The following is an 18571-nucleotide window of genomic DNA, read 5'->3' on the forward strand; positions in this document are numbered from 1 at the left end:
CTCCAGACCAGACCTGTGGACAAGTCTATTTTTGACCAGTGTGTTGACAGATCTGCTCCTGACCAGACGTTAGGACAGGTCTGCTGTTGACAGATTGTTGTGTTTAACCATTTTCATATCAGACCTGATCTTTGATTATAGAAACGATGATCGTATTGTTCTATTTTCCAGTATAATTGAGCAAAATAATATACTCTTGACGCTGTGACTCTATTATACAAATTAAAATATCTTTTTTTCCAATTATTCTTGTATAGATAAAATAATAGTTATAAAATTTTGCAGTTTTTGATCGACATATTTTAACCTGCAGTCATTAAAGAAAGGAAACATGATTTTCCTAATTTGAAGGCGGATGAAAGGGTTATCTAGCGCATTGGAAAAATATTTTATATGATGGAATAGTAGAAAACTTTGTTTAAATTGCTTCGTTCCTCACTTATTTACAGTCTCTCTATGAGTTTTCTCATCGTAAATCACTTTGCCTTTGATTTACGATCAGATTTTTGAGAGAATGTCTAAACGAAATTCTAAAACCTGTTGCATGTTAACTCTGACCCGCCGAAATGACTGGTTATCAAGTTCACTTGCTTTACAGGTTAGGACTGCACCCATTTGCACGTCTCAGAAGCTGTGTAATTCAAAAATATACATTTTTTTCAGCAGCTTCACACCAAAAATGTCCGTAAATAGCCTAGAAAAAAGCGAAATTGGGAAAACAGCTCAAAGTAGTTGCCATTTACGTTACCAAAAATCTGAATTGAATATCATCCGTTTAAATGCATCTTTTCAGTTGTACTAGTATACACAACTTAAACAATAATAAAACTTAATTTCTTTTCAGATGGTTTAATAAAGGATCGACAGACACACCTGGCGTTATCACAAATCACGAATGGAACCGATTTTAGCCTGCACTCATTATCATAAAATAATATTTATAATAATTTATATTTATATACTAGTATTGAAGTTTACCTTTCGAATCCCCTGTTTCTTGCTCATTGTTCGTTGTAATACCGTTTGTATCTACAAATTAAAGATCCATCATATGTCATATATTCCCAAAAAATTCTAACTTATACATTTCTACAGTTTTAGACTGCATTACAATGACCACATTATGTACCTTGCAATGAAAATTCCTCAGAAACGAAACCAGAGGTCATCCTCTTATAAAGTAGTGTTTGTTATATGCTTGCATGCTTTGGTTTGGGTTTTTGCCTGTTTGTTTTCTTTCTGTTGTTTACACTAATCGAGAGACAAAATGATGGCATAGATTATTTTGGCACTATCTTTTGTTCTGTATTAAAACGATAATCAATTTTGTTATATACTGCTATCATTATTGTATTTATTAAAACAAATAAACAAATAGAAGAGTCAATGAATCTGGTTTCCTGAAACTCATGTAACTTATTATGGTACACTGCCAATACAAAACGGAACAACAGAGAGGATTTTGTATTGGAAACAATAAAATGAAATAGATCGATATACTCTTTTCTTTTGATCAGGCAGATTGATAAATCATTATTTATTAGTTTCGCAGTATAATTCGCCATGATTTTGGGACCATACCAATGAAACATTTCCTCGCTAAAATTGCATTGACATTTTTAAAAAAATCAACGGGACCTTAATGATAACAATTACAAACCTGTTCCTGCATTTTTCATTGTTATTCAACGCAAAATAATTATCTAAGATACCTGGGACGATCTCATTTCATAATGGATCTCTTTTGTTTATTTATTGTACCTCGAACTTACTAACCCGGTGTAGATCTTTAATTCGAGGTTCAATTTACTAAAAGTTAATCGGGCATGGTTAATTAGACACGCCCTCTTAGAATCAGGGGGTCCAAAATAGGATCGGGAAAAACAGCCAGCGAAATGCCGTAATTTACAATTTCAGAGAATCAAAGAGCTTTCGGTTGATTTAAAATCTCCGGTCAATAATCAGACGGTATTTGAGTGGAAATACAAACCTGTCCGAAACCGGGAAATGTTGGCTGCAACAGGAATTTATTTACAAAATAATTCCATAACTCATTTACTTATAGTGGCCGTTATTGATTGTAAATTAATGTCGTTTTATTTTTGGCATTGTCTACCGTGCAGAAAAAAAGGGGGGAGGGGATAATAACTTAACTTACGAATTTGATCATGGTTCAACTTTATTCTAGTACGGCAGACGTTTTACCTCTAGCCAATGCTCTATCTTATTAAAATGTCACTCTAAAATTGTTACACTGTATCATTTGCTTCCGGTCGATCCACTTTGCATCTCGTCGTGAATATGCATGATATATTTGCCACTGGACATTAAGGAAGCAATCAATTAATCAGCTTCATTTAGTGATGTATAATTACTAGTCTTTAGTTGATAATTGTCGCAAACAGTTTTCTAATTTTTATATATTTGATTTTTATTTATATTTGATTTTTTAAGCGTACATTTTAGCATTTCTTTCGTAATTTTTCTCTTTGCATTTAATTTTTTTTAACATTACATAGCGTAGTCTATATCAAGGGTTACATTGTATCCTATCCACCTAACCTAGGAGGAGGGGAGTAGAACAGAAAAAAAACCATCTTCATTGAGAGGCAATAACTCATATACGGAAGCGTACAATGAAGGCAGTCTCGTCTAGGTGACAAAATTTGCTGTGTCAAGTTTTTTTTATATCTGGTATAGTTGTCATAAAAGCAAAAATGGATAAAAAAATGTTGGCAACAATTTGTATAAGGATTCAACTTATTTTGACCGTTTCATTTATTTTTTAGATATTGTCTTACTGAACGGTTTTGTTATCTATAGTTTTTTCCATCTACAATTGTCCTTGTAAAACGTGCAAAAATGTGTTTAAATCAACCATGCGACTTATTTGAAGATTTAGTTGACTTTTGTTGTTGTTTAGAGATTTCACTCATTTAACTTGTGCGTAGATCGTATTTCCCCCCTCGAAGAGTTATTCAAATGGTTCTTTAACGTATAGATAGCATGAAACTCTCACTACACCAGGCATTGGACATACGACATTTCTATTTCGACCGGACGAAGCTGCGTATTTATACATCCGAACAGCCAAACGGACGCACCCCTTTAGCAAGGGTATACTGTCGGACGGGAGAATTCCAGAGATGTCAAGATATTTCTATACCCAAGTAAATCCTTTGGTTTTTATTGGAAGGAGATAAAGGTATACATTAATGCGATAGCAACCCAACGACACAGACAAATCAAAACATTAAGAGTCAACATGCAGTCTTTTGTAATAGAAAGATGCCTATACTGAATAATAAGCTCAAAACCGCCCCATGACTAAAACATACGGAGTTGATTTAATAATATTTACCGTCAAAGATATCCGAACAGACACATTTGATTTAATATTATTTACTGTCAAAGATATCCAAACAGGCACAAGTGTCTGGTTGAAAAATTTCACCTGCCCTTTTTAATTTCGATCGGTGGAAATTAAAGATGTGTAAAATAAACCAGTAGACGAAAAACACTTCACTGTACAGTAACGGTAAAATAAATGATGATAATGGAAGACGTCAAGCGGTAAATAAAATGCATATTCAGGATGAAAACATGTAAATAAAATATGAATATTAACAGTGCTTTGTACTAGACCGACACGCTGAACCGGATTTTTTAACTTGTAAGTTCGCAAGCTAATAGTTCGCAAGAAGAAAAGTCACCCTACGCGGACACATTTCTGACTCCGAGCCGACCAGTCAGTGCTCTTACTCGTAAATGCCGCGTGTTTAGCGTTGAATTAGCAAATACCAATTGTAACGTCTTTGTTTGACCCGGTTGGGATTCGAACCAATGACCGCCCGCTCTCGAGGCAAACACACTCACACGAGACCAACCAGGAATGCAGAAGTAAAGAATATCATACCAAAACTCAAGTACAATAAACAATAGTTTCACAGAATTTTCAGTTACTAAAGCGAGTTAAAAGTATATAACCTAAATTAGATGCGTTAAATGATACTGGAAACTACACGTAAATGTCGATGGCTGGCTTCAGAGTAGATTTCATGGACCAACGCTCTCTACAAATTAAAAACTCTTGCACCAATTATTTGAAGGGTCCGGATGTTGCCAGCTGTCCTTACTCAATATACCCTCATTTTCCAGTGGTATTCCAAGTTTCACGTCCCACCCCACTTTCGATCTCCTATTGTAAGACCTACCTATTGTATTGAAAATTTATGTGTTCTCGTCATGAACATGCATGAAATATTTGCCACTGGACTTAAAACAAACAACAATTAATCAACTTCATAAATTATTCCATGTACACAGTACACGAGGACAAGATCTTGTAAAATGGTATAAAGTAAAATTTCCGTTTAAATCACTAAATAATAGTGGAAATTTTTTTATGTTTGTTTTTGTTTTTGTTATTTTTTTGCAATTTACTACATAACTGAACACTTATATTTGTTTTTTTAAATATTTTTGTTTTACTATGGTTATTATCTACTGTTTTATTACGATTTATAATATATGATTATGTCAGGCGATTATAAAACTAAGAAAGGAAAAAAGATTTTTTCAAGGTGTTTATGGTTCATTTAGACTTGAAAAGGGAATGACGGACGACTAAAATATAAGTGTTTGTTTTCATATAATACATTTTATTTCAATTTAAGAATGATGATCGACCTTGCGAAAATATCTCATCTATACACATTTTGATCGAGCCACTTAAACTTAAATAACTTGATGTTAAAGATGTTACATTTAGGCTATTTAATACGATTTTATTCGTTGAAGTTTACAGGCATAGTTTTTTTATTTTAAAAACACAAACAAAACAAGATTTATTGATTAATTGGACTGAACAGACAACACTAACTATTTTGCAATTACATGTAACGTAGTGTTTGAAAATTACAGAATCAAAACCAAAATGAACATTTACCTGAATATTGTGATGGTCAGTTGTAAATGATGTCTGTATAGAGTTTTGATTTACTCATTTATAAAATAAAAAATCTTTATTTTGATAAGTTGAAATTCAAAAATATAAATTTACCCCTTAATTTTATAAAACTAACCTATGGTGTTATTTTAATGCTAAAACAAATTATAATAAATAAATAATTAAATAATGTAATGCCATTTAATCGGTCCGTTTCCAATGCAATTAGGTAAATATTTTAACAGCTATATGTCCAATTTTATTTAAAAGACAAAAATGTTAGTCAAAACGTATTTTAGATTTATAGTTTTATTTAGGCATTAAAAATGATTTTTAGTAAAAGAGCACGACATCGTGTTTCTAGAATAATTGTCATCAACCTTGACAATATTATTTGTATATATCAGTCTGAGTACTGTTTAACTATCATTTAAGCTGAATACATTTAGACTCGTCCAATTCATGGGAATAAGGCTTCTGCGCGTGGTTTTTTGTGTACTTTTCTTATCTTTTTGACGGTTTGTAAGTCAGTAAAAGTCCAATGATTACGTTAATATTGACATTAAAAGACCTCCTCACAAAAAGGGCTGTTCAAATCCCCTCGCCCTTCGGGCTCAAGGATCTCAACATCCCTTTTTGTTCGAAGGTCTTTTAATATCAATATTAACTTATCATTGAACTTTTACTACTACTAAAAAGAGAAATAAATGAGTAAAGGACATCAAATTGATCTAATATAAACTGCAATTACTGTATTCTTCTAAATTGGAATATTTCAATTTTACATGGGAAGAAAAACGATATTTTGTGCCTTATTATTAAGGGTTTTTTCGTGGACCGTGATGATCCTTGGTCCTATATTACTTACGTTGCAGTGTGAATAATTTCTAACTTTTTCTCTCGTGTCAGTCATGCGGTTTTATATTTTAACATTGTTACATGTTTGCTATCTATATGTATATAAAACATGTAAATTATCAAGTCAGGGATTTTGCTATGACAAATTACAAAAATTAGAGTTAGGTATAAATCTCAAAAATACATTGAGCAATACTAATCAACGCAAAAGGAAAACAACGGGAATTGTATCTCTTTCCAAAGGAAAAAGATGAAATTGGGGGAATCGCCAGGATTAGTGTTTCCTGATATCCATGCATATTAACCTGTCATGCGAATCCACACTCAGTCAAAAAGTCATAACCTTTGCTAGTTTTTTCATAAACACGAATGATTAAGCAATTCTTTTTAATACTGATATGTTTGCATTGCACGATGTCTTAAAATTACAAACGTTTGATTTGTTCTGATTGATATTTCAAAGCGAGAAAACATTTTGTATTTACTAGTTGTACATGGGTTTGAACAACCTTTCAGTAACTGGAAGTACTCTTATATCGGTACTGTGTATCATATGTTAACTGTTAAACTAATATTGTGTAGGCCGGTTTTGTGAATCAAGCTTTCTCCATTGAATTCCACACTTTGAACTTTTGTTTTGACATATAGCTGTTAAAATATTTGTCCTTTTGTCTCTAGTAAAAGGTTGTCTCATTGGCAATCCTATCACTTATCATTTTTATTAATATATGTGGCAGCAATATGAATCTATTCCTACATACTTGACAAACAAGCGTTTCAATTTTGTGTAGTTATAATTTTTGTAGTTCAATTTTATTTAAAAGACAAAAATGTTAGTCAAAACGTATTTTAGATTTATAGTTTTATTTAGGCATTAAAAATGAATTTTTAGTAAAAGAGCACGACATCGTGTTTCTAGAATAATTGTCATCAGCCTTGACAAATATCATCATATTTAATGTTGGTATTTTTTAAATCTCTATGATGACTCAACCTTTTACAAATAAAATATTTCATCATAACACAGATTAGACACATTGAAAATTCAAATTTTGTTTGACAGTATAAAAATATTGGTTGAAATAATCGCTATTGTCCTTAAAAACGCGTTTGCTATTATTACAGAAAAAATAAGAAGAAAGATTTAGTCGTAACTTACCCCAGACGTCTTTCTGACAGAGAGAATGGTAATTTTTGTCACAATTTTGAGCTGTTAGAATATACTTGGAATCTTTTGTGAGCTTTATTGCTAAACATATGTATCCATTTTTCTTATACATATCAGTTGGAATATCTAAATGCAACACAAAAACAAAGTTCTTGATGCAAATACATGTAAGCACGCAAAGTATTTTATAAAAGAAAGAAAATGAGAAAGAAATCAATGTCAATGGCAGCGTTCAAATTTTTTCTACGACTCAATACTATTTATGTATTTAGCATTAGGCTAAACTAAAGTTCAGACATGAAAACCAAAACACGCAGAATATTCCATAAGGTGATTGGGCAATATTAAATGGACTGTAAACAAACTATCTGCACAGCAATGAAACATAATTGTACATGAAAAATAATTCAAACTCCTATGAAGACATACTTGTATACATTTAAACATCTAAAGATAAAAATTGCCATTCTTGTCCATATTTCATGCATTATTGATTACTAGTATAAGTCTTTACATTATCACTCAGTGTGTTTAAACTTCGAAGAAGAAGAGAAGCTTATATAAGTATAATCTATGTTTATGTATGAAGAAAATGCTTTATGCGATAGGATTATTAATGTATAACGTACCTGCATTCCAAACAATCCTCTCCTTAACGAATCTGTTGTGCCATAATTTATCTGCAAATTGTTTGTCATTATCACACTGGTTGTTCAAAAGTTGAATATATTTTGTAAATGTGTTGCATGTTTTTCTTGCATCGTACCAATTCAACTTACTCTCAAAACATCTAACATCAATCTTCCTGGTGCCGTCTGTTGCAGGTAACAAATACATTATACATGTTGTAAAAATGAAAATACATCTTCACTTCGGCAAAAGGTTATGCATTGCAATAAAATAAATCAAACCTTGTTTCTGTGTAAATTTAAGATTATTATGTCAAAATTAAGTAAATCATGTAAATGATTCCGTTTTTGCTTTAAACCACAATGATTGTTATATATTATATCTACAATATATTATACAATCTATTCAAAATGACTCCGAGAGATTCATTTACCGAAATAAGATAACTCTGTCAATATTGAAACATGGGACAACAAACTAGAGAATCCAAAGATCCTGTCTGGCCATTGTATCTTCAACAATGTCAACTTGTTGCTAAGAATCCTCACGTGAGAGCAGTAACGCTGTAACGAGTTCACTGACAATTTCAGTCATGTTTGCGTATTTGTAGAGATGCCCTTCTGATCACTTTTGCCTTTTAAAGTTTCCGTCCACATTTGCATCTATTGTTTTTTTCAAGATAATAGGCAACAGCCAAAAAAAATGTATCATCTTCATTTTGATTAGTTTCTTTTCTTACCTATTCTGACATCGGACTCGGACTTCTTTTAAACTGAGTTTTACTGTGAATATTGCTGTGTGTTTGTTTAATCTACATTTCCTAGAGGTATATGGTGAGAGATGAGATCACACTAAACATGTTTTACTCCGCCTCATTTTTTCACCTGTCCCAAGTCAGGAGCCTCTGGCCTTTGTTAGTCATGTATGTTTTTTAAATTTTAGTTCATATATATGTTAAGGAGTTTAGTATGACGTCCATTTTCACTGAACTAGTACATTTTTTGGTTTAGGGGTCAGCTGAAGTCCGCCTAAGGGTGCGAGATTTTCTGGCTGTGTTGAAGACCTATTGGAGGCCTTCAGTGAACTTGAAATTAAGGATACTACTGATACTAGACGGACTGTTTCATACCTTGATCTCTTCCTCAATATTGACACAGATGGACGACCTCAGACAAAAATATATGACAAACGGGACGATTTCAACTTCCCAATTATCAATTTCCCATTTCTCAGCAGTAACATATCCTCTGCCCATCGTATGGTGTTTACATATCTCAGTTGATACGTTATGCTCGTGCATGTTCACACTATACAGACTTCATATACAGGAGTGTGCTCCTTACGAAGAAACTGTTCAAACAAAGTTATGAGGAAGAAAGATTAAAAATGACACTCCGTAAATTTTATGGACAAAATCACGAATTGGTTGATCAATACGATGTGTCTGTGTCTAAACTAACTAAGGACATTTTTACCACGTCTTAGATTGTGGTTTACCATTTACGTCGTCTGGTCTTTAAAGTACCGAGCGTGACCTATTCCCGAATATGACTGTTTTGCTGAGTGTGAATTCGCATTGCTACATGTATAAGGTGTAATACCACCAAATCATAGTACGTCACATCCGGTTGCATACGAAAATAGGTCGAACAAAATATTCCCTTGAATTTGACAGTTGTAGGTAATTGATCCTACATTTCATTGCAGTAAAACATTTCTGTGTCATAAACATAAATCTTGGGTATTTCAAAGCACCATTATTTTATCATTTAGGGTTTCTATTGAATATTTTAGAAACTTGAGGTTACATGGTTACTAAAGCTTGTACACAGGTTAAAAAAAGGGGAAAACTTTGATTGGTTAACTTCCAGTGATGGTTATTTTCTTATATGCAATGAAATGTTATGTGATTTTTTTTCTATAGTACTGGACAGGATAAAACTTTACTCATGCCAAGTATTTCTTTATTCAAAACAAAGATAAATTCTGCACAATTTTTTGAAAAATGCAAATTTAACAAAGACTTATGGGGGAAAATCAATGGTGGTATTACACCTAATATGGGAAGCTGTACATGCACCTTTGACCTTGTAAGTACTCTCCTGTGTTCAAATTTCTTGCTATTTAAGTGAAATATTACAAATAATGAAATATTCTGAGTGAATTGAGTCTCCAAAACACATTTTATGGGAAAATTTCCTTAAAATAGGACTTTACCATGAATTTTAGTTGACAGAACAAGCCATACTTAGAGTTTTGGGGAGCTTTTTCTCCTTATTTCTTATATTCTGCTATACTAGAAAATTTTTTCTAAGAAATACTTTAATAAATATATAGTGTTAAGTAAATGAAATTATTTTTAAAGCAGTAACAACAAATTATTCACCAAAAGAGAAGCTTTTTATGTCCCTCTCTGGAACGCGGCGTAAATTTAAGTTTTACGTAAGGACTTATTGAAACCTCCTTGGAGACAATAAACTTTTATACGGATAGTTCATTCAGCTTGAATACTTCAATAAATCATTTATTATAACATCTCTATCATAAATGAGTGAAAGTTACCCCAAAATTTTTATTTATTGGCCTAAAAAGTAGAAATTTAGATGAAATGAGAGGTATAAATGGACCAAAAGAGACCTCATAAGGAAGACAAAGAGGTCCATTAGTAGTATTTATCATCTTAAAGTCATCTTTTGTATCATATTCAACTGTTTGTAGGCAGATGAGATAAATATTTGATCATTTATTGGTCCACACTATATTCTATCATGATGCGGCTTGGTTTGGATTTTTCGAAGAAATTTTGCTCGAATCGCTGTAGATTTTGTCTTACATTATACTAGATTTTTCTCAAACTATTGAACTGATTATGACAAAACTTGACAGGAATGCTTGAAATAACCAGTATTACAAAGGAAAAAAGTCACATTCAGTTTATTTAACAAAAAAGTCTTCTTTAGGTGTAATACCACCAAAAATCATAGTACGTCACATCCGGTTGCATACGAAAATAGGTCGAAAAAAAATATTCCCTTGAATTTGAAAGTTGTAGGTAATTGATCCTACATTTCATTGCAGTAAAACATTTCTGTGTCATGAACATAATTATATCTTGGGTATTTCAAAGCACCATTATTTTTTTATTTGGGGTTTCTATAGAACATTTTGGAAACTTGAGGTTTCATGGTTACTAAAGCTTGTACACAGGTTAAAAAAGGGGGAAACTTTGATTGGTTAACTTTCAGTGATGGTTATTTTCTTATATGCAATGAAATGTCATGTAAAAAATTTTCTATAGTACTGGACAGGACAAAACTTTACTCATGCCAAGTATTTCTTTATTTAAAACAAAGATAATTTCTGCACAATTTTTTGAAAAGTGCAAATTTAACAAAGACTAATTAATAGGGGAAAATCAATGGTGGTATTACACCATAAGACGTGTCTCGGTATTTGTTTATCCAACATTCATGTATTTAGTTATGATGTTTTATTTGTAATTCTGATCGGATATTATTTTATGTCTTATCGTTTGTAGTTGTAATTCTATTTTTTATTTTCTATTCGTATGTAAAAGTAAAAATAATTATTCACCAAGTTCATTTATATGATTTTAGTTTAAAGCAACTATATGTAAAGTATTCATTTGTTTTAGAAGAAATACCGATATAGTCAGATAATACAATTAATTACACAATTCTATATTTATATTCTTGTAATTGCTATAGAATACATCAAATAACATAATTACAAACCTAATCTCGATTTATATCCATTTTTTAGAAATTTACCTGTGACGTGAGTTTTTGTGGCGTTGATACATTCGTGTGACGTACAGTTCGTAATTCTATTATGCTGTTTTTGTGTACAGTCCTAAACTATTTTAGGTATTCGTTGTTATTCTGTGGTTAACATGTCGAAATGTATTATTTTATATTTTATTTATGTATTTCTCTGTCATGAGTGTTCTTGCATTTATTTGTACTGTATTCCTGTCATGTAATTTTGTCATTTTAGCGGTATATTTTACATTGTCATAAAGAGCGAGGTTTGGCTAGCCACAAAACCAGGTTCAATCCACCATTTGTTCTTAAAATGTCCTGTACCAAGTCAGGAATATGGCAGTTGCTATCTTATAGTTTGTTTCTCTGTATGTTGCATTGTCGTTTGTTTTTTGTTGCACTTCAGTGTTTCTGTTGTTTCGATGTTTTCCTCTTATAGATGATGTGTTTCCCTCGGTTTTAGTTTGTAACCAGGATTTATTTTCTCTCAATCGATTTATGACTTTTGAACAGCGGTATACTACTGTTGCCTTTATTTTTTACTCTTTGGTCGGATTCTTGTCTCTTTGATACATTTCCTATTTCCATTTTCTATTTTATCTTTTTTAGTTTTTAAAATTAAAGGCAAAACGGTAACAATTAATTACATTTGATATTTAAGGGGAAACACTCCTTTAAGAAGTCGTCTGGCAGTTTTAATGTTAATGGACATCAAGTAGATCTGATTACTCAGAACATTTCTGCTTGTGTCAAATTTTCTCTATTCAAGATTAAAGAAAACAATATCATTTTACAACTTTGTTCTACGTGCAGCCCTGTCCGTTATGTTGGTTTGCAAGCGGGGTCATCCGAACCTTTTTAAACTAGATATATAATATTGATCGTAGCAAAATTAGACCCAGTAGTTTTAGTGGAGACGATTTGTTTTAAAAGTTCACGACGACAACGGATGAGAAGAGCTCACTTGGCCTTTCGAGCAGTTGAGCTAAAAAAGCATGAACACTTCATAGATACTAGGTTATTACAATTGTGTACACCAGACGACACGTGCATTTCGTCCGAAAAATACGCATTAGTGACGCCCGAGAAACAAAATTCATAGCCAAGAAAGTACGAATTTTAAAAGCTTTGATGACCCAACAAATCGGAAATGTTTTGCCAAATACATATTCAGTGTTATCTATTCCTGTGGTGGAACATCTTTAAAATGAGACATTATTGAAAACCCTGATAATTATTTTCTTGTTTGCATACAACATATGCCATCAAATACTAAAGTTGTATCTTGTTGCTATGTTCGCAGCCGCCAAAGAAATAAACAAACAAGTAAAGCAAACTTTACTGAAAACAAACTGAGAAATATATGTGATTGGTACCTGTTTCAGAAGGTTTATCAATGTACCGTTTTGCAAAATCAAACTTTTACATGTTCTATTGGGGAAGAAATTGGTATTATAAACAAAGTTTTACGATGATGTAAGATTTTGTTAATAAACATATGGAGAGAAAGTAGAGGTTATATTTATACATTGTTATTGCAGAATTGAAATCGAGTATTCCTGACGAACTGTACCTGCTTCACAAATGACATCCTTATTATTGAAATTGGCAAGTCAAATGTCCTTGATAAGTCACTTTTGGTGATGTCCCAACTGATGAAATAAGGTCGAGATTTGGTCGACGATTTGTTGAAATATCCGTGATTATCTCTGCCACAGACATACAATAAAGGTAAACATAATGGGGTCTTAAAAACTTTCGAATCAATGACTTATTTCGATGCAATAGCTCGGGGTCAGCAAATCTTAATGAGGGATTCAATGATATAATAGAAAAGTTTCTAAATACTTAATTGTTCCTGGTGTCTCCGGGTGAGCTTCGCAAACAATAAATACTATCATTACAAATTTCACTTACATTGATTGATAGATCAGGACATACGTATTTTCCGTGATAACGATGCAATTAATTGTGTTAAAATATAGAAGATAATTTTATTGGTGAAAGGAAAGTTATGGTTTGTCAGATGGAAATAGCTAAATTTACGACACTGATAATATCGTTAGCCCAATTGAACATAATCGTTATATATATGTTAGACTCAGATCGACGTCCGGTCTCTAATGCAAGTCCATTCCTCAAATCGACGTCCACATCTGACGTCACGTTCTCAAATCAGTGTCCAATAATTTCACTCTCTAATCAACGTCCAAAATGAATCACAAAACGACATCTGATTGATGATAGTCTGCTCTCATCTCGATGTCTATTAATTACATTGATTCATTTGATCTTTGTTAATATTGTCTGTATCGTTTTGTCTTTTCGTGAAGTAGCGTACAGAAGCTATAACTGTTTTCTTATATTGTACGACAATAAGACAACAAACCAACGACAAAGATAATCGAAAGACATCTAGAGGGCAGGTAGTATGTCAAAATGCGCATATGGTGCAGAAAAGAAAATGGTTCCGTTTATGATATTACTACCACTGGGTCGATGACTCTGCTGGTAGACTGATAGTTCCCGATGGTATCACCAGCCCAGTCGGCAGTACTTCGGTACTGGCATGAAATACGGATTTTGTGTTACTTAAATTTTTCTGTTACAAAATTTTGGGAATTATTTAAAATTAAGGAATATATGTCCCTCATGCAAAGCTCTAATTCCTTGCCCGGCTTTGGATACACTTTTGTTCTTTTTGTTTTATAGCTCTTCGTCTTTTTCATAAGCTTTGGATTTTCAAATATTTTGGCCTGGATCATCAGTTAAGAGACATTGATTGTCGAAATGTGCATCTAGTGCAGAAAAATTGGTTCCGTTTATGTTATACTGACTCAAACAATATAGACAAAATAAACACGTACGGCCAATTATTGAAAAGTATCCTTTATGATTTGGTCTTATATTTGTGAACAACTTTTTGAGTTTTAGGTTCCATCCACACTTTAACATGTTTAATAAAGATGTGATTTCACTGCGACAAGTCCATAAAACGGACGTCGATTTGAAAACAACAAAAAAGACGTCGATTTGACGGACCTCAAATTGGCCGTCGATTTGGAATGTTTTTTTATTGTGAAGTCATATTTGGACGTCGATTTGAGGAACAGACATCGATTAAAGACTGGACGTCGATCTGAGTCTTACATGTACATATATTCATAATTTAACATATGATTTTAAGATATTAACACAATTATAGAATATACATGCTTAATCCAATTTTACCTGATTGTTTGACCTCCTCACACTTAAACTGTAAGCCTTCTTTACAACTGATACGGTTTACTTTGTGACTATTGCCAAACGTATAGAAACAATTACCTCCAATTTCTTCACCTGTAATTGTTGGTTACTTTTTTTTTGCATTTTTGGATATTGTTCATGCAGCATTTTAACGGCAATTAAATAGCTTGTCTTAACATGCTTAAACTTTTGTGTTCCCTATTGTGCTTCGTGTGAAGATAAACTATGTTTGCAAAAACACACATATACAAATGTATTACAATTGTAAAGGAGTTTGCATTTCATGTAACATGCTTAAAATTATTTATACTATGAAAACCAATCATAAATTATAATCAATGAATTCAAGATAAGCGATTACTCTTATATTGTTAATATATTTATTAAATTAATATGAATGTAAATCATAATTGCAAAAACTTACTACTCGATAATCCTATCAGTTTATACGCTGAAAAAATATATTGTGTGCCTCCACATCTGTCAACATTGTCTTCATCACATCGTATGTCGCAGATCTTGGTTGATACCTTGCGTACTACCTCTTGTCTAACCCATTGTTGTTGCGTTTTATCCGGTACACAATAGCAAGTATCATTCTATTTGTTATCAAATATATAAGAACACTGTTAGACGTACATTACACAGATATATATCTTTTTAAACCTTGACTTATATCTCGAACACTCACCAGTCAAATTACTCTGTAAACCAACATAAAAATTATATTCAATCATAATTTGAATGACCGTTATAGAATATATGTGTCACAGATGGCCGCTATTGTAAAATCACCAAATACAAAAGTTTACATTGCATCAGCAACAAGACGAGTGGAACAGGGCTTATTATCAAGCCGCAAAAAAACTTAGTTCAACCTGAACTTTCAGAGGGAGTACATTCGTTAAGTTTTATTTTCGGTTTTTTTTTCAGCGATTTTTATATTTGGTTGCCATGATGTTCCATTTATGTTTTTAATCACCCAGTTTGTATTTATTGTACGTGTTCAATAAAATTTGTCCGAAGCTATCAAGTGTTTAACTTTACCACTACGAAGTGTTACGAATACCAATGAAACAGTTATGCACCAGAAACCAACACTTAATGATTTTCCACCTGATGCTGAACAAAACTTTGTCAAAGACAAAAAGAAAAGCAAGCATCTTATATGGCAATGATATCCAGTCAATCAACAATCCAAAAAGGCTGGAATCACGTATTCCCCAATGAACTTGAGATTTAGGATACTGAGGAAACTAGAAGGATCTGCTTACTGTCTTTAATTTTTCCTCAATACTAACACAGATGGATGACTTAAATCTAGAATCTATGATGCACGTTATGATTTCAGCTTTCCAATTTTCAACTGCACGTAACGAAATATTACCATACCCTCTGAGTAACCGAATAGCATTTACATATCTTAATGTATATGTTACGCTGGTGCATATCCACACAAGACATACGTCATAAACAGTGATTTACTACTTTCAGCGTATTTACGTAACACTGGCATTTAAATATTCTGGCATGAGTGGGAAATCCAATAAAAGTGCTTTAGTTTTAAATTCCATTTACAAGGACTTGATTGTTATTAGGAAAAGATGGCCTTATATGGATTTGGCTACTTTTTATGTTCTTTCTGGTTTATTGTTGTTCAAAATTTTTAGGATCTTATACATCCTTGGCTTTCAACTATTCGGATTTAAGCGTTCCTGATGAATGCATATCAAGAAAAGCCCTTCACACGCATGAAATTTATATATGTTATTTTAATTTTTTTTTATCACTGCCGGTATACCATCATCTCTGTAGTAAGTGCTTCGATACTCGAGTGAATAAAAGGATATACATATCTAAAATTTTAAATGAGACTAATGACCGATGAATTTCATTAGAGTACCACGACAGGAGCCGCCATATGTGGAACAGAATTATCTTACTCTTGCAGATCACATGCGATCACCCCTGAGGTAAAATCAGTCAAATACTCAGTGCTTCGGTACAGACATGATTAATAACATAAATTTATTAAAATTTCCTGTTCATGAATTAATCAATGATTACGATTCCTGCCCTCACGCAAACTGACCTGCGAACAAATAAACTATCGAAAAATCGAATAGTCATTCGAAGTAATATAAACATAATATTTGATACACGAAGATGATACGCTTTACTGCATTTGGACAGGACGACAGTAAGGACTAATTCCAATATTAGGAAAGTATGCTCTACATTTATATTTTAACATGTATAAATGCAATTTATGCTCGTTTTATCTTATGTTATTCGACTCAGCGTGTCCACAAGCAAAAACATGAAAACGGAAAAGGCGACAGAAGAGGCAATCACACAGCATTTGTTAAAGAAAAACAGACAATACCATTATCAAAAGGATAACCACAAAACGACAAACAAACGTTAAACGCGATCAGGTTAGTGTTGATCCAGCAGTCTATATTGTTCTTGTACAGATCGATTTTAAACTATGGAACTTAGAAGATATTTTTTTTTTGAGATATTGTTTTCTAATTGACCTCTTTCGACTTTGTGTAATGTTTGAGAATTGAAATGCATTTTGTGGTTGTTATACGAAGTATTCGAATAAAGGAACGTTTTCAAACGATACGCTAATTTACAAATGCCATAAGTAGAGTTTACTTTCACAACGCTAATTTACAAATGCCATAAGTAGAGTTTACTTTCAATGACATTTGGTCACGAATTAAATACAGTTCGATGTATTTATTATTGGACTACTCGTTCTCTTATTTATGGTTTTTGTTTAATTTGTAACATAAGTAACTGAAACCAAATGCAACGTTGCTATTTAAAAAAATAACTTCCAAACATGTTACACAACTTCAGTAAATAGACAGGTACTTATGTCTGATTTGTTCTTGTTTTTAAATTTCATTTAAGTTAGATAATGTTTGATGATCATCTGAAGATTAGCTTTTAGTTCGTACAATTATTTATTCCAAAATCCATCTTGATTGTTTCATTGCATATATATATTGTCTTGTGTACTGTTTTTTTTTTGTTTTTTTTGCCATCGCTTGGTATTTTTTTTCAACTAATAAGCTTAAATATTCCTTTGATATCTTTTATTTATCCTTAACAACACAGAGAGAGAGATGACAATGTTTAAAGTCTATTACTGACAATGAATTTATATATGCATATATGGCAAAATTAGGTTTTTAATAACAAAAACGTCTTCTTTTTTATCAACTTATTAATTAAGAGCTATTAGAACATGCAATTTAAGATATAAGGCAAGCATATGTGTCAAGTAGAAATCATAATTTATTCCAATTACCTGTAGAAAAATGAAGTCTTTGTCTTTTAAGTATTCATCTTGTTTACAAAATAGGGAACACTTTTCAACACCGTTTTGATACAAAGTTTTATGTTTTCGTAATGCATTCACTGTATTTTTTACGTTTGTAAAATTCAGACACTCTAAAATAAAAACAAATATCACAATACAGAAGAGCAATTAAAGGTCTTTCCACATTAAACTTCTAAATAATTGGTAAGATGTCACCTGGGGTTTTCTCAAAGTCATTATTGATGTCCTATCATAGGTTTTTTATAGCGATATAAAAAATATATGATTTCTTACTTTTGTCTGACATAAGTGAAATAATTTGATACTTCTGGATTAAAAAATGACACTTCTGGTAACGTATGATAGCTTTAGTCATACTGATTCCAAAAAATATATGGTTTCTACATATTTTTGCCTGAAATGAGGGAGATAAATTGAAACTTCCGGTTTAAAAAATCCTTTCCGGTACCATCTAATAGGTTATTACACACTGATTCCAAATATATATGGTTCTTGGTAATTTTAAAGGAAACCTGTACAAAAACTGGCCGCTTCCGGTTTATAAAAAGTCACAATCTGCTGACCTTTTCTATGTCATA

The 18571-nt window shown here is 32.1% G+C and overlaps 1 protein-coding gene across 1 annotated transcript in view; it reads right to left on the reverse strand.

The window, feature by feature from the left end:
- The window catches only part of LOC127708904 (uncharacterized), a 56072-nt gene that overhangs the window by 2468 nt on the left and 35033 nt on the right, over positions 1 to 18571 (reverse strand). The window contains exons 10-15 of the mRNA XM_052214061.1: positions 17961 to 18103; positions 15060 to 15234; positions 14618 to 14728; positions 7604 to 7789; positions 6966 to 7100; positions 979 to 1029 (exon numbers count right to left, since the gene is read on the reverse strand). Coding sequence (XP_052070021.1) covers positions 979 to 1029; positions 6966 to 7100; positions 7604 to 7789; positions 14618 to 14728; positions 15060 to 15234; positions 17961 to 18103 — 801 coding nt within the window. The remainder of the gene's footprint in view (positions 1 to 978; positions 1030 to 6965; positions 7101 to 7603; positions 7790 to 14617; positions 14729 to 15059; positions 15235 to 17960; positions 18104 to 18571) is intronic.

The sequence above is a fragment of the Mytilus californianus genome, unplaced genomic scaffold (genome assembly GCF_021869535.1).
Source record: "Mytilus californianus isolate M0D057914Y unplaced genomic scaffold, xbMytCali1.0.p SCAF_7, whole genome shotgun sequence".
Lineage (NCBI taxonomy): Eukaryota > Metazoa > Mollusca > Bivalvia > Mytilida > Mytilidae > Mytilus > Mytilus californianus.